The 22705-nt window shown below is 44.6% G+C and overlaps 1 protein-coding gene across 1 annotated transcript in view; it reads right to left on the reverse strand.

The window, feature by feature from the left end:
• Nucleotides 1-14274: 14274 nt before the first annotated feature.
• The window catches only part of LOC137034929 (phosphatidylinositol transfer protein beta isoform-like), a 38438-nt gene continuing 30007 nt past the window's right edge, over nt 14275-22705 (reverse strand). Inside the window, exon 11 of the mRNA XM_067408176.1 lies at nt 14275-14451. Within this exon, the coding sequence (XP_067264277.1) occupies nt 14275-14451 (177 nt within the window). The remainder of the gene's footprint in view (nt 14452-22705) is intronic.

A 22705-nucleotide genomic window follows, 5' to 3' on the forward strand; every position in this document is an offset into this window, starting at 1 on the left:
AACGGATTTTCCTCCACCTGCCGGATTAAACTTTTCATCGTGTGTGCCTTCGACCTCTTCTGCCTTGCCTGCTTCTCTTACGATCCAGACGCCATTCCAACATGCTTCGGCCGTGCCCGCTACGCCAAACTTCAGTCTCTCCACGGCTGTTCCAGCTCAAGAGTTTGGTAGGAGTTTTGTTTCACCTGCTGCAGTAACGGTGTCACCCCAAATAAGAGCTAACATCATCCAAGGTAAGAACATAAACCTGGCAACCTTATTGCTTCCTTCACCTGCAGCTGACAGACAAATGGTTGACTGTGGTGACGTGGCAGTCTTTCTCAAAACGTCCGATCCCAGATCACAACGAAATCTCTCATTTGGCGAATTCGTTATTGCTTTCAGCATCTACCGAGACATTCTGTGCCAAGTGTTCCCAGATCGAAGGGAAGAGCTCGATCTTTACCTAACCATGATGGCGGATTTTAATCAAAGATATGGAGGAACTCTATTTTACGAATATCACAAATCTTTTTCTGCCAAATCCGCTTCTTACATTTGCCTGTACAACACAAAACTGAACTGGTCAGTTACCGACACCGAACTGCTCGTCCGTCATTTTGGCGGTCAAAAGATCTTAGCATGCACTATATGTAGCGCTCACGGACACTCGGCTTCATTCTGCCCTAAAGCATTCGCTACTAAAGACCCGGCCGCTGTCCATAGTGCTGAAAACGTAAGCGCTCCTCTCGACCGTAAAGGTCGCCCTATTGTGGAGTTTAACGGCATTAGCCTATGTAATAATTTCAATGAGTCTGTGTGTTCCTTTTCTCAATGTAAATTTGCTCATATTTGTAGCTTTTGCAAGGATCCACACCCGAAATCAGTCTGCCCTCGCCGGTACAGGCCAGCAACCCGAGGGAAGACCCAAATTCAGAAAAAATTCTGAACAGACACCCATCAACACCTATTAATATTCCAGTCCTCTCTAGCTACCTCTCTTCTCACCCCGATCCAACTTTCGTTGATTACTTAACCACCGGTCTGTCTCAAGGGTTTCGGGTGGGCATCCTTTCCCATCTTACATCTTCTTTTGTGACAAAAAACCTTCGATCCGCTTTATCAGAGCCTGATGTGGTTTCAGCTCTGTTAGAGAAGGAAGTAAATAAAGGTTACGTTATTGGCCCTTTTGCTTCTCCTCCCTTTTCTCCTTTTCGGATCAATTCTATCGGCGTTGCTACTCGTAAATATTCTGGTAAAAAACGTCTCATCTTCGACATGTCTTCTCCTCATTCTATTCATACCGCAAGTGTTAACGAACTAATCCCTTTAGCTCCGTTTTCTCTGCATTATGCTTCAGTCGACCATGCCATTCATTTAATCAAGATAGCCGGTCAAGGCGCTTGGCTGGCTAAAGCCGACATTACTGATGCTTTCAAGACTATGCCCATTCACCCCTCCGACTGGCCATTATTCGGCGTTAGATGGGAATCAAAATTTTACTTTGCAGTGAGGCTCACGTTCGGGTGTAGAAGTAGTCCCCATATTTTTAATTCTCTTTCTGAAGCCCTGTGTTGGATCCTGCTAAACGCCTGTAAACTTCCATTCGTTTTACATTTGCTCGACGATTTTCTGCTGATCGATTTTCCTTCTTCCCAATCTTCAATTCTCGACACGCTTAAGCAAGTTTTTAGTGATATCGGCGTTCCCCTTTCAGAGGAAAAAACCATGGGCCCCTCAACTTCGCTAGAATTTCTCGGCATCTTACTCGATACTGTCAACATGCAAGCCTCTCTTCCAAACGAGAAGCTTTTACGAATTAGGGAGTTTCTGGAAACTTTTTCTTCGTTACCTTCCGTATCTAAGCGCGACATGCTTTCTCTGCTCGGTCACTTAAATTTCGCTATGAGTATTATTCCTCAAGGCAGGACATTTATTTCTCGGCTGTTAACTCTCGCGCACTCCGTGCCAAAATTAAGCGACCCAATTCAGGTAGACGAAGGGTGTTTGTCTGATCTCAGCTTTTGGTCTCGCTTAATAAATCATTGGAACGGTATTTCCTTTTTCTATAATGATGTTCCTGAATCATCCATAGATTTGCAATTGTTCACTGACGCTGCCCCTTCTATCGGTTTCGGGGGGTTTTTTAAAGGGCAATGGTTTGCCGAGGAATGGCCAAAAGCATTTCCCAAGCCTGAATCAGGTTCCGTCTCTTCCGCTCTTCATGAAATCTACCCTTTGGCGGTAGCCAGTGTTCTCTGGGGCTCCGAGTGGTCTCGCAAACGTATTATGATGTTTTGCGATAACGAAGCCACGGTCGCTATCATCAACAAAGGTAGATCTTCCTCTCTGTTGATCATGCCAGTTCTAAGACGTTTAATTTGGCAATCCGTCGTTCATAATTTTATTATTTTGGCCGCGCACATTCCTGGTCACCGTAATATCATTGCTGACTCTTTCTCGCTTTCGTTTCCAGGCTTTCAGACGGCTCTGCCCTTCAGCCAATCAGGATCCAACACCATGCCCTCCACTAGCAAGGATCATATTAAATTAGACCAATTGCTCAAATCGGCTAGTCACTATATCTCCAAAGGCGTGGCTCCTTCCACACTTAAAGCTTATACTTCAGCATGGTCTTCATTTCTTATGTTTTGTTTTTCCCTTCAGATTTCTTTATTTCCCATTCTAATATCGACCGTCTGTGCTTTTCTAGTTCACAATTTTGAAAATCGCAAACTTAAAATTTCTTCCATCCGTAGGTCGCTCGCAGGCATTCAATTTTATGCAAGATATTTTAATCCTAATTACCCAAGTCTTTTCTCCGTGCCATCCATTCGCTTATTACTCAAAGGGATGGCTAACTCGTCCAGCAAACCTCCAGATCACCGCCTTCCAATTACTTTGTCTATTTTACAAAGATTAATTCTTTCCATCCGCAATGGTCTCTTTTCCCCTTATATTAACATTTTGCTGGAAGCAGTGTTTCTATCAGCCTTCTACGGTTTCATGCGCCCAGGGGAATTTACTTCAGACTCTAAACATTTCAATCCTGCCCTTGGTCTGTCTTTTTCTGATTTAGGTTTTTCACCCAATTTATTTACTCTTTTTCTGAAGCATTCTAAGAATGATTCTCAAGGATCTGGTGTCACTCTAACCTTTTCTAAACTTAATAACAGCTTCTGTCCTTTCAATTCCATGATCAAATATCTCAAAGTCCGGCCTAAAACTCTCGATCATTTTCCCCTTTTCCTCTTACCTGATGGAGCACCCCTCACTAAAGCTTGGTTCAGGACTCATTTAGCTACCACCATAGAAAGCTGCAGCCTTTCCCCCTCGCTATATACTGGTCACTCTTTTAGGATCGGGGCTGCCACCACAGCAGCCCAACGAGGAGTTTCATCTTCAGCCATCAAGCTCCTGGGCAGATGGTCCTCCTCTGCATTCGAATCCTATATTAGACCAGATTCTAAAACCATCCTCGAAGCTCAACAAGCTCTCTCAAGTCAAGTTTAAGGTAAAATCATGCAAATACTGGTGGTGGTGTTTTCGTATTTCATTTAATCATTTCCAGCTTCTATAGCTGTTCAATTTTTGGGGGCTCGTGCGGCCTCATCTCTGTGTGGCCTATCGTGGCCGTGTGACCCATTGCGGCTTTGTCTCTGTGTGGCCGATCGCGGCCTCGTCTCTGTGTGGCCTATTGTGGCTGTGTGGCCCATTGCGGCCTTGTCTCTGCGTGGCCGATCGTGGCCTTGTCTCCGTGTGGCCTATCGTGGCTGCGTGGCCGATCACGGCCTTGTCTCTGCGTGGCCGATCGTGGCCTTGTCTCCGTGTGGCCTATCGTGGCTGTGTGGCCGATCGCGGCCTCGTCTCTGTGTGGCCTATCGTGGCTGTGCGGCCGATCGCGGCCTTGTCTCTATGTGCCTATCGTGGCGTGTGGCCGATCGCGGCCTTGTCTCTGTGTGGCCTATCGTGGCTGTGTGGCCGATCGCGGCCTTGTCTCTGTGTGGCCTATCGTGGCTGTGTGGCCGATCGCGGCCTTGTCTCTGTGTGGCCCATCGTGGCCGTGTGGCCGATCGCGGCCTTGTCTCTGTGTAGCCTATCGTGGCTGCGTGGCCGACTGCGGCCTCCTCTCCGTGTTGCTTGTTTTCCTTGTCGCTCTCTTCCTTTTACGTTTTAATATGTTTTTCTCTGTTTCAGGAACTGCAAGATTCTTCTCGGGTGGGTATTCATTCCCCCTCACAGTTTTGAGGGGAAGTGGGCTCCGTCCCGGCAGTCACGTCTCACCACCATTTTTGGGGGTTGGCTACGCCCCTGCCTTCAGCTTCAGGCAGGATACGCAACGTCTGCAACCCTCAGTATCGTGAGCTACGGACGGGGCCTACGCCAAAGATCATAAACTTTCTATATATTCTGCTTACCGTTCGGTAATAAATATCAGTGTTACGTCATTTTGCCTCCTGAGTCTTTCTGGTAGAAATGAAGCTCTAGCGCAAGTTCTGCTGGGAAGACTCAAATGTTACGTCACTTATCAATTCAGATCTAACCAATCATTATCTAACACTTGGAGTATAAAAGATCAGCACTTACGCTTGTCTGAGTTCGCAGATGCTGACGGAAACTTTCACCTCCATCCTCCCCACCACCACCAGGATGGTCCCTGTCCATACTCCTCGGGGGTTGGCTACGCCCCTGCCTTCAGCTTCAGGCAGGATACGCAACGTCTGCAACCCTCAGTATCGTGAGCTACGGACGGGGCCTACGCCAAAGATCATAAACTTTCTATATATTCTGCTTACCGTTCGGTAATAAATATCAGTGTTACGTCATTTTGCCTCCTGAGTCTTTCTGGTAGAACTGTTATTCAGTTCCAAAACAAATTTAAAAATTTGGGAGTAATATTTGATTCCAATTTAACATTTGATCTTCACGTATGAAATACTGTTAAAGTTTCTTTTTTTCATCTCAGAAATATATCCAGATTACGGTCCATGCTGAGTTTTCCTGTAGCTGAAAAATTAGTTAATACCCTGGTTTTCTCTAGAATTGATTATTGTAATGTCCTGTTAGCAGGAGCATCAAAATCTACTTTGAACAAACTACAGTGGGTTCAAAACTCTGCTGCGCGTATTTTGACTAGGACAAGACAAAGAGATCATAACACCTATTTTAGAGACCTTGCATTGGCTGCCTGTCAAATTTCGTATTGATTTTAAAATTCTTATGTTAACCTACAAGGCATTAAATGGACTTGCTCCTCAATATCTTGCTGAGCTTTTAATACCATACATTCCGACACGTGAACTTCGTTCGGCTGATGCTGGTTTTTTAGTTGTCCCGGTAACACAGTTAAGAACAATGGGTGATAGGGTGTTCTCTTCAGTTGCCCCAAAGTTATGGAATTCTCTGCCTTCCGAGATTAGAAATGCAGCATCCCTAAAAATGTTTAAATCATCACTTAAAACTCATTATTTTAGGGAAGCATTTGGGTGAAAAGTGATTCTTGTGGTTGTCATGGGATGTTTTTTTTTCCCTATTGTTTATAAATATCTTTTGTAATGTGTCTTTATTTTGCTTATTTTATTTATCTTAATTTTTACTTATGTAAAGCGATTTGAGAAATGACTTTAAAAGCGCTATACAAAATAAAGTTATTATTATTATTATTATTATTATATTAGCTGTGTGAACTTTGTTTACGCAATGATAGAGTCGGGAGGGGGCGGAGAGCGCACGATTTAAAGGGGCCTGAATCGGCACATTTCTAATTATGCCTCAAAATAGGCAGTTAAAAAAAATAATTAAAAAAAAATCTATAGGGTACTTTAAGCTGCAACTTCAGACACATTCAGGGGACACTTTAGACTTATATTACATCTTGTAAAAAAAAAAAAACATTCGATGGCACCTTTAACAGACAATAAAACTGGTGAAAGTCTGAGGGACACTATCAAGTAACCAGTGGTGTAAAGTATTTGAGTAAATGAAATTAGTTACAGTACTTAAGTGTCTTTATTTGCTACTTTGTACTTTTACTGAGTATCAAAGATATTAGCAACGTTTACTTATTTTAAATAAGTAACATATTTGTAACGAGTAATGCAATTACTCATTAAATTTTACATGACAACTTTTTCTGCAGCAGTTTATTTCTGTTAAAAAAGAAGTGATATCGCCATCTTTTGCCCACAAGGCTACTTTATGGCTGCGTTCCAGTTCATTTTTTTTATGCCCTTCCCTCGCTAACTTCCCTCAGCCTCATCGACTCGGATGTACGTCATTGCTTACGTTGCATGAGCGCCCACTACTGGCAGAACCTTTTTAATTGGCTGAATTGGAATGTCCTAAACCCTTGATCACTTGGAATCCGCTATGGAGTTGATTATTTTTATTTTTTCCCTTACGAAATTGTTTAATGCAGCATTCTATAGGTGTGTTTGGGCTGTTTTAATTATATTTAAAAAAAAATAATAAAAATAATATATCATAGAGTTTTTGTGGTGGAGTAAATTAAATGCGATATGCGGTGACATCACAATCGTATTGCATTGTGGTATATGGTGCTGACTGAAGTGTACATATGAAGTAGACTCACTCTCTCTGTTAAAATGGAGGCAGCGAGGGTCTGTCCATAAACTTCCCTCATCCACTTCACGAAGTGGAATGCACTTCAAAATGGCGGCAGGGATTCCCCCGAGAGGAAGTGCTTAGGGAAGTTTGTGAGAGCGTGTCTAAAAGTGGAGTGGAATGCAATGCAAGTGCATTAGCAGGTAGTATCGTATATAAAATGAGGACACGGATGCAGCCAGTAACGAGGCCAAAACCAGCACGTCCGGTGCAAGTAAGCTTTGACTATTTGATCTTTAATAATTTTATCTATCAAGAGACGTTTTTGAAGGATATTGTTTTACTTATGCCATGTTTGAGCACTTGGGCTTAACTGAGACTTGACTGTTTGTAAATGTTTAAGAGGCTGTCGACTTTGATTTATTGCAATATTGAGGTGTTCAGGTTTATTTCGATTTTAGAAAATAAAAATGTGATTGCTCTCCTCACAAATCAACTGTTCCTTGTTTTTCAGTGTCATGTCAGTTATAATCAGACTTGTAATAGTCATTTTCGCTGCAAGGTATAATTTTTCTTAAGTATAGTTTTCAGGTACTCTTTACACCTGCTAGTATAACAATGTGAACACTTAACTATAAGCAGGTCAGTAGTCTATTCATATAGACTATTGTCTACCAGTAATTTCCTGAAATTATTTCTTGCAAAATTCACTTTCTTAAAATAACAAGAATCAAATATAAGCTGGTGAAAGAATTTATCTCTGTGGCAGTTTGTACGTGGGACCAGTAAAAATACAATTCTGAGTCTTAGAACAGAGAAGTTGGCAGTGGTATAAAGCAATGCTCATCATGACACTGTTTTGGAACTGCCTGTTTTTAAAACTGATGACATCCAAAAATCCTTTCTGTTTTTTATTATTATTTTGCTCAGAGTTGTCCTTCCTTTGTGGAGGGGAAGTAGTGCAATGCAACCCTTTCTCTGAAGAATATCCAATCCTGTCAGTCAGTAGTAGTCAGTTTAGAGCTGTAGGTCAAGGGTTTAAGTATCATCTGTCATCTAAAGGAAAGCAATTGTTCACAGAGAGAAACAAAAAATGGAGAAAATGGAGGTGGAGCAACAGTAATAGAACACTTAAGCTGCATCTGAAATTGCATTCTTCCCTACTATGTAGTACATCCAGATTACATTCATACTACACATTCATACTATAGAACATACTTTTTTTATTGGTCGTGGAGTAATTGCCTATCCAAAACAAGTACCTACTCAAGAGAGTATGCGATTTCAGATGCAGCCTTAAGCCCGGGATACACTGCACGATTTTTGGCTGTCCCAGACGAAAGATTGCAATCGTTAAACAACCGTGCCGATTTCTGTGATCATGGCTCCTAATCTTCTTAAAATCTGCTAATTCTTTATTTTGATGCTCCACCAACAGACATTCTACTGACTATAAGTAATTTGCAACTACATGTCAACTTATTCTACTAAACCGAACCCTAACAGCCTAATAATGCTCTAATGAGAGTTATTGTGATTACTGAGAGTTAGTTGACGTAGTAACAAAGTTACTCATGGTTAGAAGAATGTCTAAAGTGGGCCATTGAAATAAAGTAACATTTCTCCTTATATAGAACATTTTTGACATTAAGGGTTCTTAGGGTTCTAGAACACACTGAACCTTCTAAGAGTGAACTGTTCAATTTTTTTTTTTTTTTTTTTTGACACTTTGTAGTATTTCCTCATCTCATGTCATGCAGGAAATGTTCTCTGGGACCTGGGTTCATCCTGCATGGGACCGCAGGAAGTACATCACAGCTCTAACAGAAGGCCAAAATTAGCACAGTGGATTTGTTCGACCTTAGGACTGCAGTCAGTCAGAACCGCTATAGAGGCTTTAGTTTAGTTAATGACTGTTGTCATTGATCTATTTCCCACATAGCTGTGCTACTGTAGTTTCATTTCTCTGTATCATTACACGGTCTCTTCTGTCCCATTAAATGCAACAATTTCATGTTTATTGATAGTTTTTAAATTAAGAAATCACACAATAAAAGGATTTTTATCATGAAATTCAAGCGTTTTGAAATATCATGTGCCATGAAAAATCTCCATGAAGAGATTTTAAAGAAGTTCAATATTAAGAAGCAAGAGATTCATTTTACAAACCGTCAAGGCCTGTTTAAAGATTGTATGCAAAGGTTCCATTGAGGGACGAGAAGGAGATCCAAATTCCAACACAAACCAATCCTAAATGTTCCAGTTTGAACAGTGGACAGAACATGATTTCTGCTGTTGCTCATATACTACTTTAGAAACATTTTCAAACAATCTAAGGGACTGTTCTGCAGCTCAGTTTATTTCTCTGTGACGCTCATCCAGTAAAGGGAAGATAGAGATGCAAGCCAAGAGATCAGTGGCCAGACTGAACATTCCTCCTGCTTGCTTTATGCCAACTCTTTCAGCTTTCCAAACCTATTGGATATGGGTGTTAAAAACTGACTTGATATGATCATGAACTACAGGTTACAGGGTGATATGGCCAGCAGCCATATCACCCTGTAGCCCAAGACTGGTTGCCCACTGAAGCTAAGCAGGGCTGAACCTGGTTAGTACCTGGATGGGAGACCTCCTGGGAAAACTAGGTTGCTGCTGGAAGAGGTGTTAGTGAGGCCAGCAGGGGGTGCTCACCCTGTGGTCTGTGTGGGTCCTAACACCCCAGTATAGTGATGGGGACACTATACTGACAAAAAGCACTGTCCTACGGATGAGACGTTAAACCGAGGTCCTGACTCTCTCTGTGGTCGTTAAAAATCCCAGGATGTCCTTCGAAAAGAGTAGGGGTGTAACCCCGACATCCTGGCCAAACTTGCCCATTGGCCTCTGTCCATCATGGCCTCCTAATCATCCCTATACACTGATTGGCTTCCTCACTCTGTCTCCTCTCTACCAATAAGCTGGTGTGTGGTGGGCGTTCTGGCGCAATATGGCTGCCGTCGCATCATCCAGGTGAATGCTGCACATTGGTGGTGGTTGAGGAGATTCCCCCCTCAATATGTAAAGCGCTTTGAGTGCCCAGAAAAGCACTATATAAAAATTCAGTACAACTGAACAAATACTCTGTTTACTACTATAATGTATACTTAGAATTGTACTTCACAATTAAAAATAACTAAATAATGAATAATTAATTAAAAGGACTGTAAAACCCCACAAACCTTCAGTAGACCACTATATGAAATACTGAGGGGGAAAAAACTTACAATGAAAATAATATTTGCATAATTTTATAAATATATTTGTTAGAAATTCTTTGTACAAATTTGTTTCAGGATGTTTTTTTTTTTTTTTTTTTTTATAAATGGGCAAAATGTGAAGAATTTTAATCCTATTAATAAAAAGCTTCAATAAGCCAAAATTCGTTCAGAAATATTGGATTGTGCAACAGTCCGTCTAGAATAACTGGCAAAGAGGCTCAATCAAATGATCCAGAAACCTACAGAACTGGTTTTGTGTGGTTTGATAGTCTGTAACTCTATGTGAGCAACAATAGTGATGATTGGCTTCACAAAATAACCATGAGATGATGAGACAAAATTATGTTGAAATTTAATCAACTATATTTCATTATCTTTAAGCACACACAAAAAGAACATTCTCACTATTTTGAATTTCAGATGCATTTACACACATGCATTCAAAATCACATTTTAATTCCTATAAGCATTAAACAGTAGATTTCTAAACTAAACACTTGATTTGATATTGTCTATAACCAGTCCCAATACACTATTTCTTTTTCTCTCTCTGATAACACATTTGTCTGAAGTCAGGAAATACAGTACTCAGAGTTAATGAGAATAAAATGTTACTGCTTATTCTCCCACCAGTAGGAATGTAAAAAAAAAAAAAACAACAAAAAAAAAAACCATAAACAAGCAGAAAAATGATTATCCAAGCAGGTATACTTGACAGCATGTGCTTGCGAAATTTAAATATAACCATCGCATAGACAGTAACATTATAAAAGGTGCCCCTTCGGAACTCATTTAATCTTTATAACAATATTCAACTATATTTAAATGCAGTTTGCAAACACAAAGTATGGCAGATCATTATAGGATATTAAACTCTGTAGGAAGTTCTTAGATGGAGGATTTCATATTTTGATTCAACAGTTATTTATGCCATCGTGTTACACAAACTTAAAAATACTGCTTTTGTATTCTAAATGCATCCAGCATTACATTACAAAAATGTGATTTTTTGCCAGTTGGAAATTGACTAGTTTAAGTTTTCAATGAGGTAAAAGATATTTCATACACAGAGAAAAAATAAAAAAACAAGGCAGGACAAGTCAGTACAAGCATGGAGGAACATATCTTGAAAACAGTGTAAAAGTACCTTGACAAATATACTGTAACACTGGCTCTTTAATAATGTTCATGTAATACAGATTTACTTTTTTTATTCACTTTAAGTCTTAAGATTTATTCACTCTTAAGTCATCCCAACCTCTCTGAAGTAAACGACAAAATGTTCATTTTTGGTTAATCAGTTTCTTTAGCATAGAACATAATCTTTGAACACTTTGAACACTATCTGTAATATTCCAAAAGGCCAGTGTTACAACAGATTTTGAAAAGAAGCATGCGATTAAACGCACTGAAAGCAATCATCAACCTTAAACGTCTTAGGGGAAATCACCATACAGGAATTCACACCTGGGAGTGTTGTGCATCTGTGTGTATATATATGCTTGTACAGTTGTGTTCTTTGGAGCGAAGAGTGTTTGGAAATGGGATGTTCCCAAAGTCAGTTCTTAATAAAGCCCAGGCAGGACAAGACAAGAGCGAAGGAAGTTAACGGTATGGCCTGGCCCTGCCCTGAGGGAAACGGCTGGAAAACTGCTTTAAATGATCAAGTGAATGAACAAGACCAAAAAAAAGTGCTTCAGCATTTGTGATAAAGGCACATGGGGGAGAGAAGTTTATATCTAAAATATCAGTAACAAATCTAAATGTAGAGCTCATGATTGAGTAAATCTAATGGGATTGGTTGAATTGCTTTGAGTTGGACAGGACAACGTTGTCTCTCTTCTTGAGGACAGGTTTATTATCCTCAGCCGTTGTGGTCGTGGTTGGTCTCATTCATCAGCTGCACTGGTTCCTCGCACTTGACCTTGTTTGCGAAGCTAAAAAAGAAATTGTAGAAAGAGATGTTTCTGTTTGGACAGAGTCATAGATTATGGCTCATGTAGTTGCCACAAAAACAAACATATACAGTACATTACTTATCAAATTTTGGAATTATTATGATCTTTAATGTTTTTGAAAGTCTCTTATGCTCAACCAGGTTGGGTGTTGATCATATGCTCGGTTGTTTCAACCTGTTTGGGTCAGATATGGACAAACCCAACCCTTGGGTTTAAAACAACGGTTGAGTTTGTCCATATTTGACCCAAACATGGATTGAAACAATCCAGCATTTTTAGAGTGCACAAATACTGTAATATTGTGAAATATTAGTACAGTTTAAAAGTTTTCTATTTGAATATATTTTAAAATGTAATTTATTCCTAAATTCTCAGCAGCCTTTTTTCTAGACTTCAGTGTCGCATGATCTTTTAGAAATCATTGTAATATGCTGTTCCCATTCAGTCGGTCACGTTCGACGTACGTTGGACAGACCGACGAATAGGAATCTCGCCAGAGAAGCCAATCTACTTCGAGTGTAACTAAACGAGCCAATGCACATTGGCATGCAATCATCTGCACCAGCTGCTCACCTCGCAGCGCGGGTATATAATGAGCAGCAGGTGCGTTGCATCTTCAGCTTTTCGCTTCGGAGCCGAACTACTGCAAACACGGTGGTTTCTACGAGCGAGTGTTTGAAGAACGGACTTCAACGAGCCAGCTCTCTCTCTGACTGCTCTTTTCGTCCGGTGCAGGAGGAACAGCACAGCAGCGGGGCCGATTTTTTCTTCTTTGCTTTGTGTTTTGCCTTTTTTATTTGAGCAAATTAAGCTGTGTATCAGCGTGAAGGCCGTTTTCACGGCTGGTGACGGTGCGCTTAAGAGCGCTAAAAAGCTGTTCTCACAGCTGGTAAGAGCAGCGTCTGCAAAGAGAGTGCACACGACAGGCTGCACATTCCCTGTCTGTGCTGCAGCGGCTATTCCCCTGCGTGCTTCAGCACCTAAAAGAGTCAGTCCTTGAAAGAGCTTACACGAGTAGTTCGCGTCTTTTTAAAGATGTCGTTCTACTTGTGTGCTGCTGGATGCGGTCGTTACCTGGCGCCCCGGGATGGTCACCAACGCTGTATCGCGTGCTTGGGCTTAAGGCACGCTGAGGCGGCGTTTGTGGACGAGTCATGTACCCATTGTGGGATGATGACCGTCACGGAGTTGCGGTCTAGACTCCAGTTCCTGCAAAGGGGCGGAGTCCCGGTGCCGTTGCCTCGTTCCAATCCTCCTCAGAGGGTTGCTTCGGGCAGCGGCACTGGTGACCTGAGGATCACGGTGAGCGCGCTTCCTTCGGGGAACCAACCCCCTAGGAACCCTCATCCCTCCTGCACTCCGCAGCCAGTAGAGCTGCCGGGGGAGCGCGGTGGACCACTCCAGAGGTGTGTACCATCCGTATCCTTCGGAGCTCCCCAGGATGACCGGATGTCGATCGCTGCATCGGAGGGTGAGCCTGATACTTCCGGGGATGACGATTCGGCGCAGCTGCCTCCCTCGGGAGTGACAACTGTGCCCGATTCAGACCCGGAAATGATGGCTATGCTTTCCCGGGCCGCCAACAGGGTCGGGCTCGTGTGGAATCCTCCACCGTGTCCCGAACCCTCGAGGTTGGACGATTGGTATCTCGGGGTGGCAAGGGCTGGTTCTCAGCCCCCCACCCCAGTGCCTTTCTTCCGGGAGGTGCATGAAGAGCTCACTGGCACGTGGACGGCACCTTTTACTGCCCGAAACCGTGTCGGTGGGTCCTCCTCCCTCACCACACTTGACGGCGGGGCAGCGAAAGGTTATACGCGCGTACCCCCTGTGGAACGGGCCGTTGCTATGCAACTGTGCCCTAACTCCACCTGGCGGGGGGAGCCGTCTCTCCCTTCCCGGGCCTGTAAGCACTCGTCGGATCTTACCGGCAAGGCTTACCAGGCCTGTGGGGAAGCTGCCTCTGCCCTACACGCTATGGCGTTGTTGCAGGTCCATCAGGCCAAGGCACTGAGGGATCTGCACGAGGGTGGTCATGACCCACAAGTTCTTCAGGAACTTCGTGCCGCGACGGACCTCGCGCTTCGTGCGACGAAGGTTACGGCGCGGTCAGTGGGTCGTGCGATGTCCACACTTGTGGTCCAGGAGCGCCATCTCTGGCTGTGTCTCGCGGACATGAGGGATACCGACAAGGTCAGGTTTCTTAATTCCCCCGTGTCCCAGACCGGCCTCTTCGGCGACGCGGTCGAGAACTTTGCCCAACAGTTCTCGACTGTACAGAAGCAGTCTGAGGCCATCAGTCATATCCTGCCGAGGCGGTCAGCTGCTGCTCCACCACCGCCCGCAGCACCTCAGACTGCTCGTCGCCGAGGGCGCCCCCCTGCGGCCGCCCCCGCTCCCGCGCCCCAGCAGCAGCAGCCTCCGGCTAAGCGGCGCGGTGGAGCCGGTCGCGGTCGGGGTGCCCAGCCCGTCCCGCCACCCCCCAAGAAGAAGGGTGGCAAGGCCAATTCCAAGCGGCCCTAGGACGGGCGACCCGGAGATGGAGAGGACTGCTCTACAGGAGGTGGTGACCGCACCGCTCCTTCCCCCGGAGGAGGGCCGGGTGGAGAATCTTTTGTTTCCTTCTGTTTTTGATCCGCCGCTGGCCCAACAGCCAGCGGTACCCAAATTCTCAATAAAAGAGCAGTTTCCTCTATCTGCGGGTCCGAAGAAGGCTCGGAGAGCAGTGGGAGGGCAAGAACCTCACCACTCTCATCCCCCTCTTCTCTCGCCAGCGGACAGCAGCGAGCAGCAGGCAGTCAAAGCCTCGACTGCTCCCTCTGTCCACCCGTGGAAGCAGGTAAGTGTTGCACAGCACACTGTGACGCCGCGTCGGGCCGCCTCGCAGAGAGAGCCCCCCGGGCCGCGTCCCTGCGTTCCACCTCGCTGCGGGTGCGCCTGTGGTTCCTCTGGTCCCGCTGGTACGGTCTCTGGGGGCCTGGTTAGCGCTCACCAGTCCGTCCCGCTGGCTCATTCGGACCATCAGGCTCGGCTATGCGATTCAGTTCGCCCGGCGTCCCCCCAGGTTCAGGGGTGTCCACTTCATTGTAGTGAAAGATGTCGATGCCCCTGTCTTGCGTGCGGAGATCGCAGTCCTACTGGCGAAGGATGCGATAGAGCCGGTCCCTCCAGCCGATATGAGGTCAGGGTTCTACAGTCCCTACTTCATTGTACCCAAGAAAAGCGGCGGATTACGACCGATTCTGGATCTGCGCGTCTTGAATCGGAGCCTTCACAAGCTACCGTTCAAGATGCTCACGCAGAAGCGCACTTTCGAATGCGTCCGTCCCCGGGATTGGTTTGCAGCGATCGACCTGAAGGACGCGTACTTTCATGTCTCGATCCTTCCGCGACACAGGCCTTTCCTGCGGTTCGCGTTCGAAGGTCGGGCATATCAGTACAGAGTCCTACCCTTCGGGCTGGCCCTGTCTCCCCGCGTCTTCACGAAGGTCGTGGAGGGAGCCCTTGTTCCCATGAGAGAACAGGGTGTTCGCATTCTCAACTATCTCGACGACTGGCTCATTTTAGCACAGTCCCGGGATCAGTTGTGCGAGCACAGGGATTTGGTGCTCAGACACCTCAGCCAGTTGGGGCTTCAGGTCAACTGGGAAAAGAGCAAACTCGCCCCGGTGCAGAGGATCTCTTTTCTCGGTATGGAGTTGGATTCGGTCGAGCAGATAGCACGCCTCACAGAGGAACGTGCTCGGTCAGTGTTGAACTGCCTGAATACGTTCAACGGCAGGACAGCGGTCCCACTGAAGTTCTTTCAGAGGCTCCTGGGGCATATGGCGGCTGCTGCGGCTGTAACACCGCTCGGTCTGCTTCATATGAGACCGCTTCAGCACTGGCTTCACGGCCGAGTCCCGAGATGGGCGTGGCAGCGCGGCACGTTCCGGGTGTCAATCACTCAGGAGTGCCGCCGAACCTTCAGTCCGTGGTCGGACCCCTTGTTTCTTCGGGCAGGAGTGCCCTTAGAACAGGTGTCCCAGCATGCTGTGGTGTTCACAGATGCTTCTGCCACCGGCTGGGGTGCCACGTACAACGGGCATGCAGGTCAGGGGTTTGGACGGGACCCCATCTGCATTGGCACATCAACTGCCTCGAGTTGCTGGCAGTACGCCTTGCTCTGAGCCGCCTCAAAGGCCTGCTACGGGGCAAGCATGTACTGGTCCGTACGGACAACACTGCGACCGTTGCGTACATCAACCATCAAGGTGGTCTACGCTCCCGTCGCATGTCGCAACTCGCCCGCCATCTCCTCCTGTGGAGTCGGAAGTTTCTGAGGTCGCTTCGCGCAATTCATGTCCCCGGTGTGCTCAACCGTGTGGCCGACGAGCTATCACGAGCTGCGCTGCCAGGAGAATGACGACTCCACCCCCAGGTGGTTCAGCTGATCTGGAGAGAGTTCGGAGAGGCTCAGGTAGACCTGTTTGCCTCACCAGAAACCTCCCACTGCCAGTTGTTTTACTCTCTGAGCAGGGGAACACTCGGGACAGACGCACTGGCACTCAGCTGGCCCCGGGGCCTGCGCAAATATGCGTTTCCCCCAGTGAGCCTACTTGCACAGACTCTGTGCAAAGTCAGGGAGGACGAGGAGCAGGTCTTGCTGATTGCGCCTTACTGGCCCAACCTGACCTGGTTCCCAGAACTCGCACTCCTCGCGACAGCCCCTCCCTGGCCCATTCCTCTGAGGAACGACCTTCTTTCTCAGAGACGGGGCACTCTTTGGCACCCGCGTCCAGACCTCTGGAAACTCCATGTCTGGTCCCTGGGCGGGACGTGGAGGTTCTAGGTGACTTACCCCCCGAGGTACTTAACACCATCACTTCGGCTCGCGCACTGTCTACGAAACGTGCTTACGCCTCGAAGTGGAACCTGTTCGTCGAGTGGTGCTCTTCTCGCCGGGAAGACCCCCGAAGATGCTCGATCGGTGTCGTGCTTTCCTTCTTGCAGCAGGGGTTGGAGCGTAGGCTGTCCCCCTCCACCCTCAAAGTCCATTCTGCTGCTATCTCCGCTTACCACGACCACATAGATGGCAAATCTGTTGGTCAGCACGACCTGGTCGTCAGGATCCTTAGGGGGGCGAGACGGTTAAATCCTCCTCGTCCCCCCTCCATACCCTCTTGGGACCTTACTCTGGTGCTCAGAGCACTTCAGATTGCTCCCTTTGAGCCTTTGCTGTCAGCAGACTTAAAGATTCTGTCTATGAAGACTTTGCTGCTGGTGGTATTGGCCTCCGTCAAGAGGGTAGGGGACCTGCAGTCATTTTCGGTCGACGAATCATGCCTACAGTTCGGGCCGGGTGATAGCCATGTGGTACTAAGACCCCGGCCTGGCTATGTGCCCAAGGTTCCTACCACTCCCTTCAGGGACCAGGTAGTGAGCCTGCAAGTGCTGCCCTCGGAGGAGGCAGACCCAGCCCTGGCTTTGCTCTGTCCAGTTCGCGCCTTGCGACTGTACATAGACAGAACTCGAAGCTTCAGGACCTCAGACCAGCTCTTTGTCTGTTACGGAGGCCAGCAGAAGGGAAAGGCTGTCTCCAAGCAGAGGATGGCCCACTGGATAGTGGATGCCATCGCCCTGGCTTACCAAGCTCAGGGCGTGCCCTGCCCGCTCAGGTTGCATGCTCACTCCACGAGAGGTGTGGCATCCTCCTGGGCGCTGGCTCGTGGCGCCTCGCTAACAGACATTTGTAGAGCTGCGGGCTGGGCGACACCTAACACGTTCGCTAGATACTATAGCCTTCGTGTCGAGCCGGTCTCCTCCCGTGTTCTCGCCTCAGGTCAGAGGCACGGAGAGGCCCCGGCTTAGTGGCGGCTTGCTGCGCTACAGGCGCGTTCTATTCTCCAGAGAGTCCCTACGGGCAGACCCTGTTGAGTCCTCCGGTTACCCTTCGGCAGCCGACGTGCGGAGCGTCTGGCGCCAGGCCTATACTCCGTTGTATCCTTGAGAACCGGATTTAGGCTGGGTTACATATGTGTGACCCTACGGGGATCCCATATGGCTTTTTCCACGGCTGCTCCTAAACGAAGCCCGTGTCTTTCCCTCTGGGAGAACCCATCTCTATCAAGTTGGAGTCACCCCAGTTCTTCCATATGTAGCACAGCCCTACAGGGTTAGTCCATATGTACTTCTCCACATAACTCCTTCGGGGAAGGATGTGGCTTCCGCAGCGTTCCTTCAAACGAAGGTTACGCTTTCCCAGCGTTATCCAATAGTCTCACTGAATGGGTTTTGGAACAACAGTGATCGACCCTCTCTGTGTGTTAGCCCTGTCCCACCGTCCGCAGGCAAGGGGGTTCAGGTGGCTTACAACAGAGCGCTGGAGGAGGGCAGCTCCTGTGGCGCTTTGGTAGGGATTCCTATTCGTCGGTCTGTCCGACGTACGTCGAACGTGACCGACTGAATGGGAACGTCTCGGTTACATAGGTAACCCTCGTTCCCTGAAGGAGGGAACGGAGACGTACGTCCCGTCGCCACAGTTGTTGTCCTGCTGTGCTGCCGCCTGCTTGGTTCGGCTCCTCAGCGAAAACCTGAAGATGCAACGCACCTGCTGCTCATTATATACCCGCGCTGCGAGGTGAGCAGCTGGTGCAGATGATTGCATGCCAATGTGCATTGGCTCGTTTAGTTACACTCGAAGTAGATTGGCTTCTCTGGCGAGATTCCTATTCGTCGGTCTGTCCGACGAACGTCTCCGTTCCCTCCTTCAGGGAACGAGGGTTACCTTTGTAACCGAGACGATTTGGTGCTCAAATATTATTGGTGCACAATTATTAATAATGGTTCTTATCAATGTTGAAAACAATTTTTGCTGCTTAATATTTTTGGGAACCATGATTTCTTTGATAAATAGAACGTTCAGTGTACAGCATTTATTTGAAAAAGAAATTGTTTGTAACATTATAAATTACGGATGCATGATATAACAGCCACCATATCGGTATAGGCCTATATTATATTATATTATATTATATTATATATATATATAAAAAATATAATATAATATATATATATATATATATATATATATATATATATATATATATATATATATATAATGAATAATATATATATATAATATAAGAATAAATCTGTCTATATATATCTCTGTCTATCTCTCTCTCTCTCTCTCTATATATATATATATATATATATATATATATATATATATATTATTTGAGTCACTTCAAAAAGGAAAATACAGTTAAAGGATTAGTTCACTTTCAAATAAAATTTCTCATAATTTACTCAGCCCCATGTCATCCAAGATGTCCATGTCCTTCTTTCTTCAGTCGAAAAGAAGGTTTTTGATGAAAACATTCCAGGATTATTCTCCTTATAGTGGACTTCAATGAACTCCAAACGGTTTAATTACAGTTTCAGTGCAGCTTCAAAAGGGCTTTAAATGGTTTAAAAAAATACAACTGTATATGCTTTATAAACACAAATGATCGCCTTAAGTGGTTCCACCAAAACCGCACTTTCGTATTCTTCAAAAAGCTTACATTGTATGTAAACATTTTACTTACGGAAAAAATGGAACTGGTGCTGCGTTCGTTCCATAAGTTGAATAGGGAAGGCGTAGGACATACAGCGTAAGCTTTTTGAAGAAAATGAAAGTGCGGTTTGGTGGAACCACTTGGAAGGCGATCATTTGTTTATATAAAGCATATACATTTACATTTTTTTTGCTAGATAAGACCCTTATTCCTCGTCTGGTATCGTTTAAAGCCCTTTGAAGCTGCACTGAAACTGTCATTTTGACCTTGAACCGTCTGGAGTCCAGTGAAGTCCACTATAAGGAGAATAATCCTGGAATGTTTTCATTAGAAACCTTAATTTCTTTTCGACTGATGAAAGAAAGACATGAACATCGTGGATGACATGGGGGTGAGTAAATTATCAGGAAAATTTTAAAGTGAACTAATCCTTTAAGTGCAACATGTGCAGCGCAAGTCTGTCGTATAAGCTACATAAAATTATAATGAGAACATTATAATTGTGTGCTTGGGACATGGCTTTTAATGATGAAACTTTTATCTTTGTAATCAGGCTCTCAAAAATAATATAAAAATTTGGATTCAGATTTATCAGCCAATATATATCGGTAATCAGCTTTCAAATATAAATAATTATGGGTTATCACTATCAGCAAAAATTTTCATATTGGTGCATCCCTATTATAAATGTATTTACCGTCACTTTTGATCAATTTAATGTGCAATTTAAAAGAATTTCTTTCTTTCTCCTTTTTTTTTTTAACTCATACATACCCCAAACTTTTGGATGGTACAGTTTTCACCATAAATATTAAGCAGCACAACTGTTTTCAACATTGATATTAATAAGAAATGTTTCTTGAGCACAAAATCAGCATATTAGAATGATTCCTGAGGGATCACATGACACTGAAGAATACCAGGTTCTGTCATGAAACTCTAGATGACGCAGACTGATTTTGGCAGCAATCGCATCTCTTTCCACATTGTGCAGCTGATTGGTTGCTGCTGCATCAGTGGCCAATGAGCTGCGGCTCAACATTCAAATACTGGTAGTGTTTCCTGTTAGCTGTCTGCAGTGCACTTTCAGAAACGCTCCACCTTCCCCAGCTCCACCTGTATAGATCTGCTACAGGGGTTATTTCATGTATGTTATATGTGCAGAAGCAGCATGTCTTACATGCTCACAGCAATGTTTTTGAATGTATTGGCAGCAGCAAGTCTCAGTACTTGATCTGCAGCAACAGCAGTGTAGCAGATCTATTCTGCCAAGACCAAATACATTAACATTGACATATACATTACCATGCCAATCTCTCCAAGAGTTGTCATGACAGAACTGGAGTAATGATGCTGAAAATTCAGCTTTGCATCACAGGAATAAATTACATTTTTAAAATATTCAAATAGAAAGCAGTTCCTAGAAATTGTAATAATATTTCACATTATTACTGTTTTATTGTATTTTTTATTTTTTTTATCAAATATATGCAGCCTTAATGAGCATAGAGACGTCTTTCAATACATTTGTGTGTGTGTGTGTGTATTTCTGTGCAAATGACAGGAAGAACCGACTTGAGTTCAGGACCTTGAGCTCAAGTCGTAACAAAGCCAATTACTGGCTGAAATTGGTGGTGCTCGGTAAGAATTCTTAAACAGACAAACGTTAATATCACCTGAGCAGAAAGCAGTGGGAACTAACCCGTCCATTCCTCATTTGGAATCATGGCACAGGTGCTTTTCAAGCACAGAAATCCATTTGTATGTTAATGAGCCCTCATGAAAGTTGAAGCATGCCACACATGCTCGACACACATCAAGTGCGCACAGACTGTTAGAGCCCCAGAAAACCACAGACATTCTGTTAGTGTCGCACAGAGGTTGGACTGAGTCACTGTTAGTCAATAACAGACATTCTTTTCCCAAGCAATGGACCAGCTATTCTACCTTTTATCCATTCACCCTCTACAGACAACAAAAATTGCTCTCTGAAGGAATTCTATTACTTGGTAATGGGTGAGTGTCTTCTTGTTGAAAACATGCTGCAGATACATTTCCACTGTGATAAACTAATTCCAAGATTAAAATGTGAAGTAAAGTATTATATACAGATTTTATTTATTTATTTATTGCCAATGCAGATTGAACTGGGGAAATTTACTGTGCATAAATATTTCTTGCTGGCCTTGAAACTGTACTTTGCAGTTATTGCTTTTATTAAAAATATATGTTTGTCTGTAGGACAGTTGAATTTTTTAATTGTTTTCTTTTCCTTGCATATTAGTGACAAGGATGAGCCATGGAGCCATTGTGATTTTGTTCCTCATTTATTTGTTTTGGTGACTTAATGTAAGAATTATAAAACATTTGTCAAAAAATCCTTTACGCATCCTAGATAAATTTCTGATAGGAGATGTCACACTGAGGTCACAGCATAACAAATGTTTTCATTTAAACAGTTTGATTTGACTGACTTGAAACAAACAAAATAAATGAATATATATACAGTGGGTACGGAAAGTATTCAGACCCCCTTAAATTTTTCACTCTTTGTTATATTGCAGCCATTTGCTAAAATCATTTAAGTTCTTTTTTTTTTTTCCTCATTAATGTACACACAGCACCCCATATTGACAGAAAAACACAGAATTGTTGACATTTTTGCAGATTTATTAAAAAAGAAAAACTGAAATATCACATGGTCCTAAGTATTCAGACCCTTTGCTGTGACACTCATATATTTAACTCAGGTGCTGTCCATTTCTTCTGATCATCCTTGAGATGGTTCTACACCTTCATTTGAGTCCAGCTGTGTTTGATTATACTGATTGGACTTGATTAGGAAAGCCACACACCTGTCTATATAAGACCTTACAGCTCACAGTGCATGTCAGAGCAAATGAGCATCATGAGGTCAAAGGAACTGCCTGAAGAGCTCAGAGACAGAATTGTGGCAAGGCACAGATCTGGCCAAGGTTACAAAAAAAATTTCTGTTGCACTTAAGGTTCCTAAGAGCACAGTGGCCTCCATAATCCTTAAATGGAAGACGTTTGGGATGACCAGAACCCTTCCTAGAGCTGGCCGTCCGGCCAAACTGAGCTATCGGGGGAGAAGAGCCTTGGTGAGAGAGGTAAAGAAGAACCCAAAGATCACTGTGGCTGAGCTCCAGAGATGCAGTCGGGAGATGGGAGAAAGTTGTAGAAAGTCAGCCATCACTGCAGCCCTCCACCAGTCGGGGCTTTATGGCAGAGTGGCCCGACGGAAGCCTCTCCTCAGTGCAAGACACATGAAAGCCCGCATGGAGTTTGCCAAGATGGTGAGAAATAAGATTCTCTGGTCAGATGAGACCAAGATAGAACTTTTTGGCCTTAATTCTAAGCGGTATGTGTGGAGAAAACCAGGATCTGC

This window comes from Chanodichthys erythropterus, chromosome 13 (genome assembly GCF_024489055.1).
Source record: "Chanodichthys erythropterus isolate Z2021 chromosome 13, ASM2448905v1, whole genome shotgun sequence".
NCBI lineage: Eukaryota > Metazoa > Chordata > Actinopteri > Cypriniformes > Xenocyprididae > Chanodichthys > Chanodichthys erythropterus.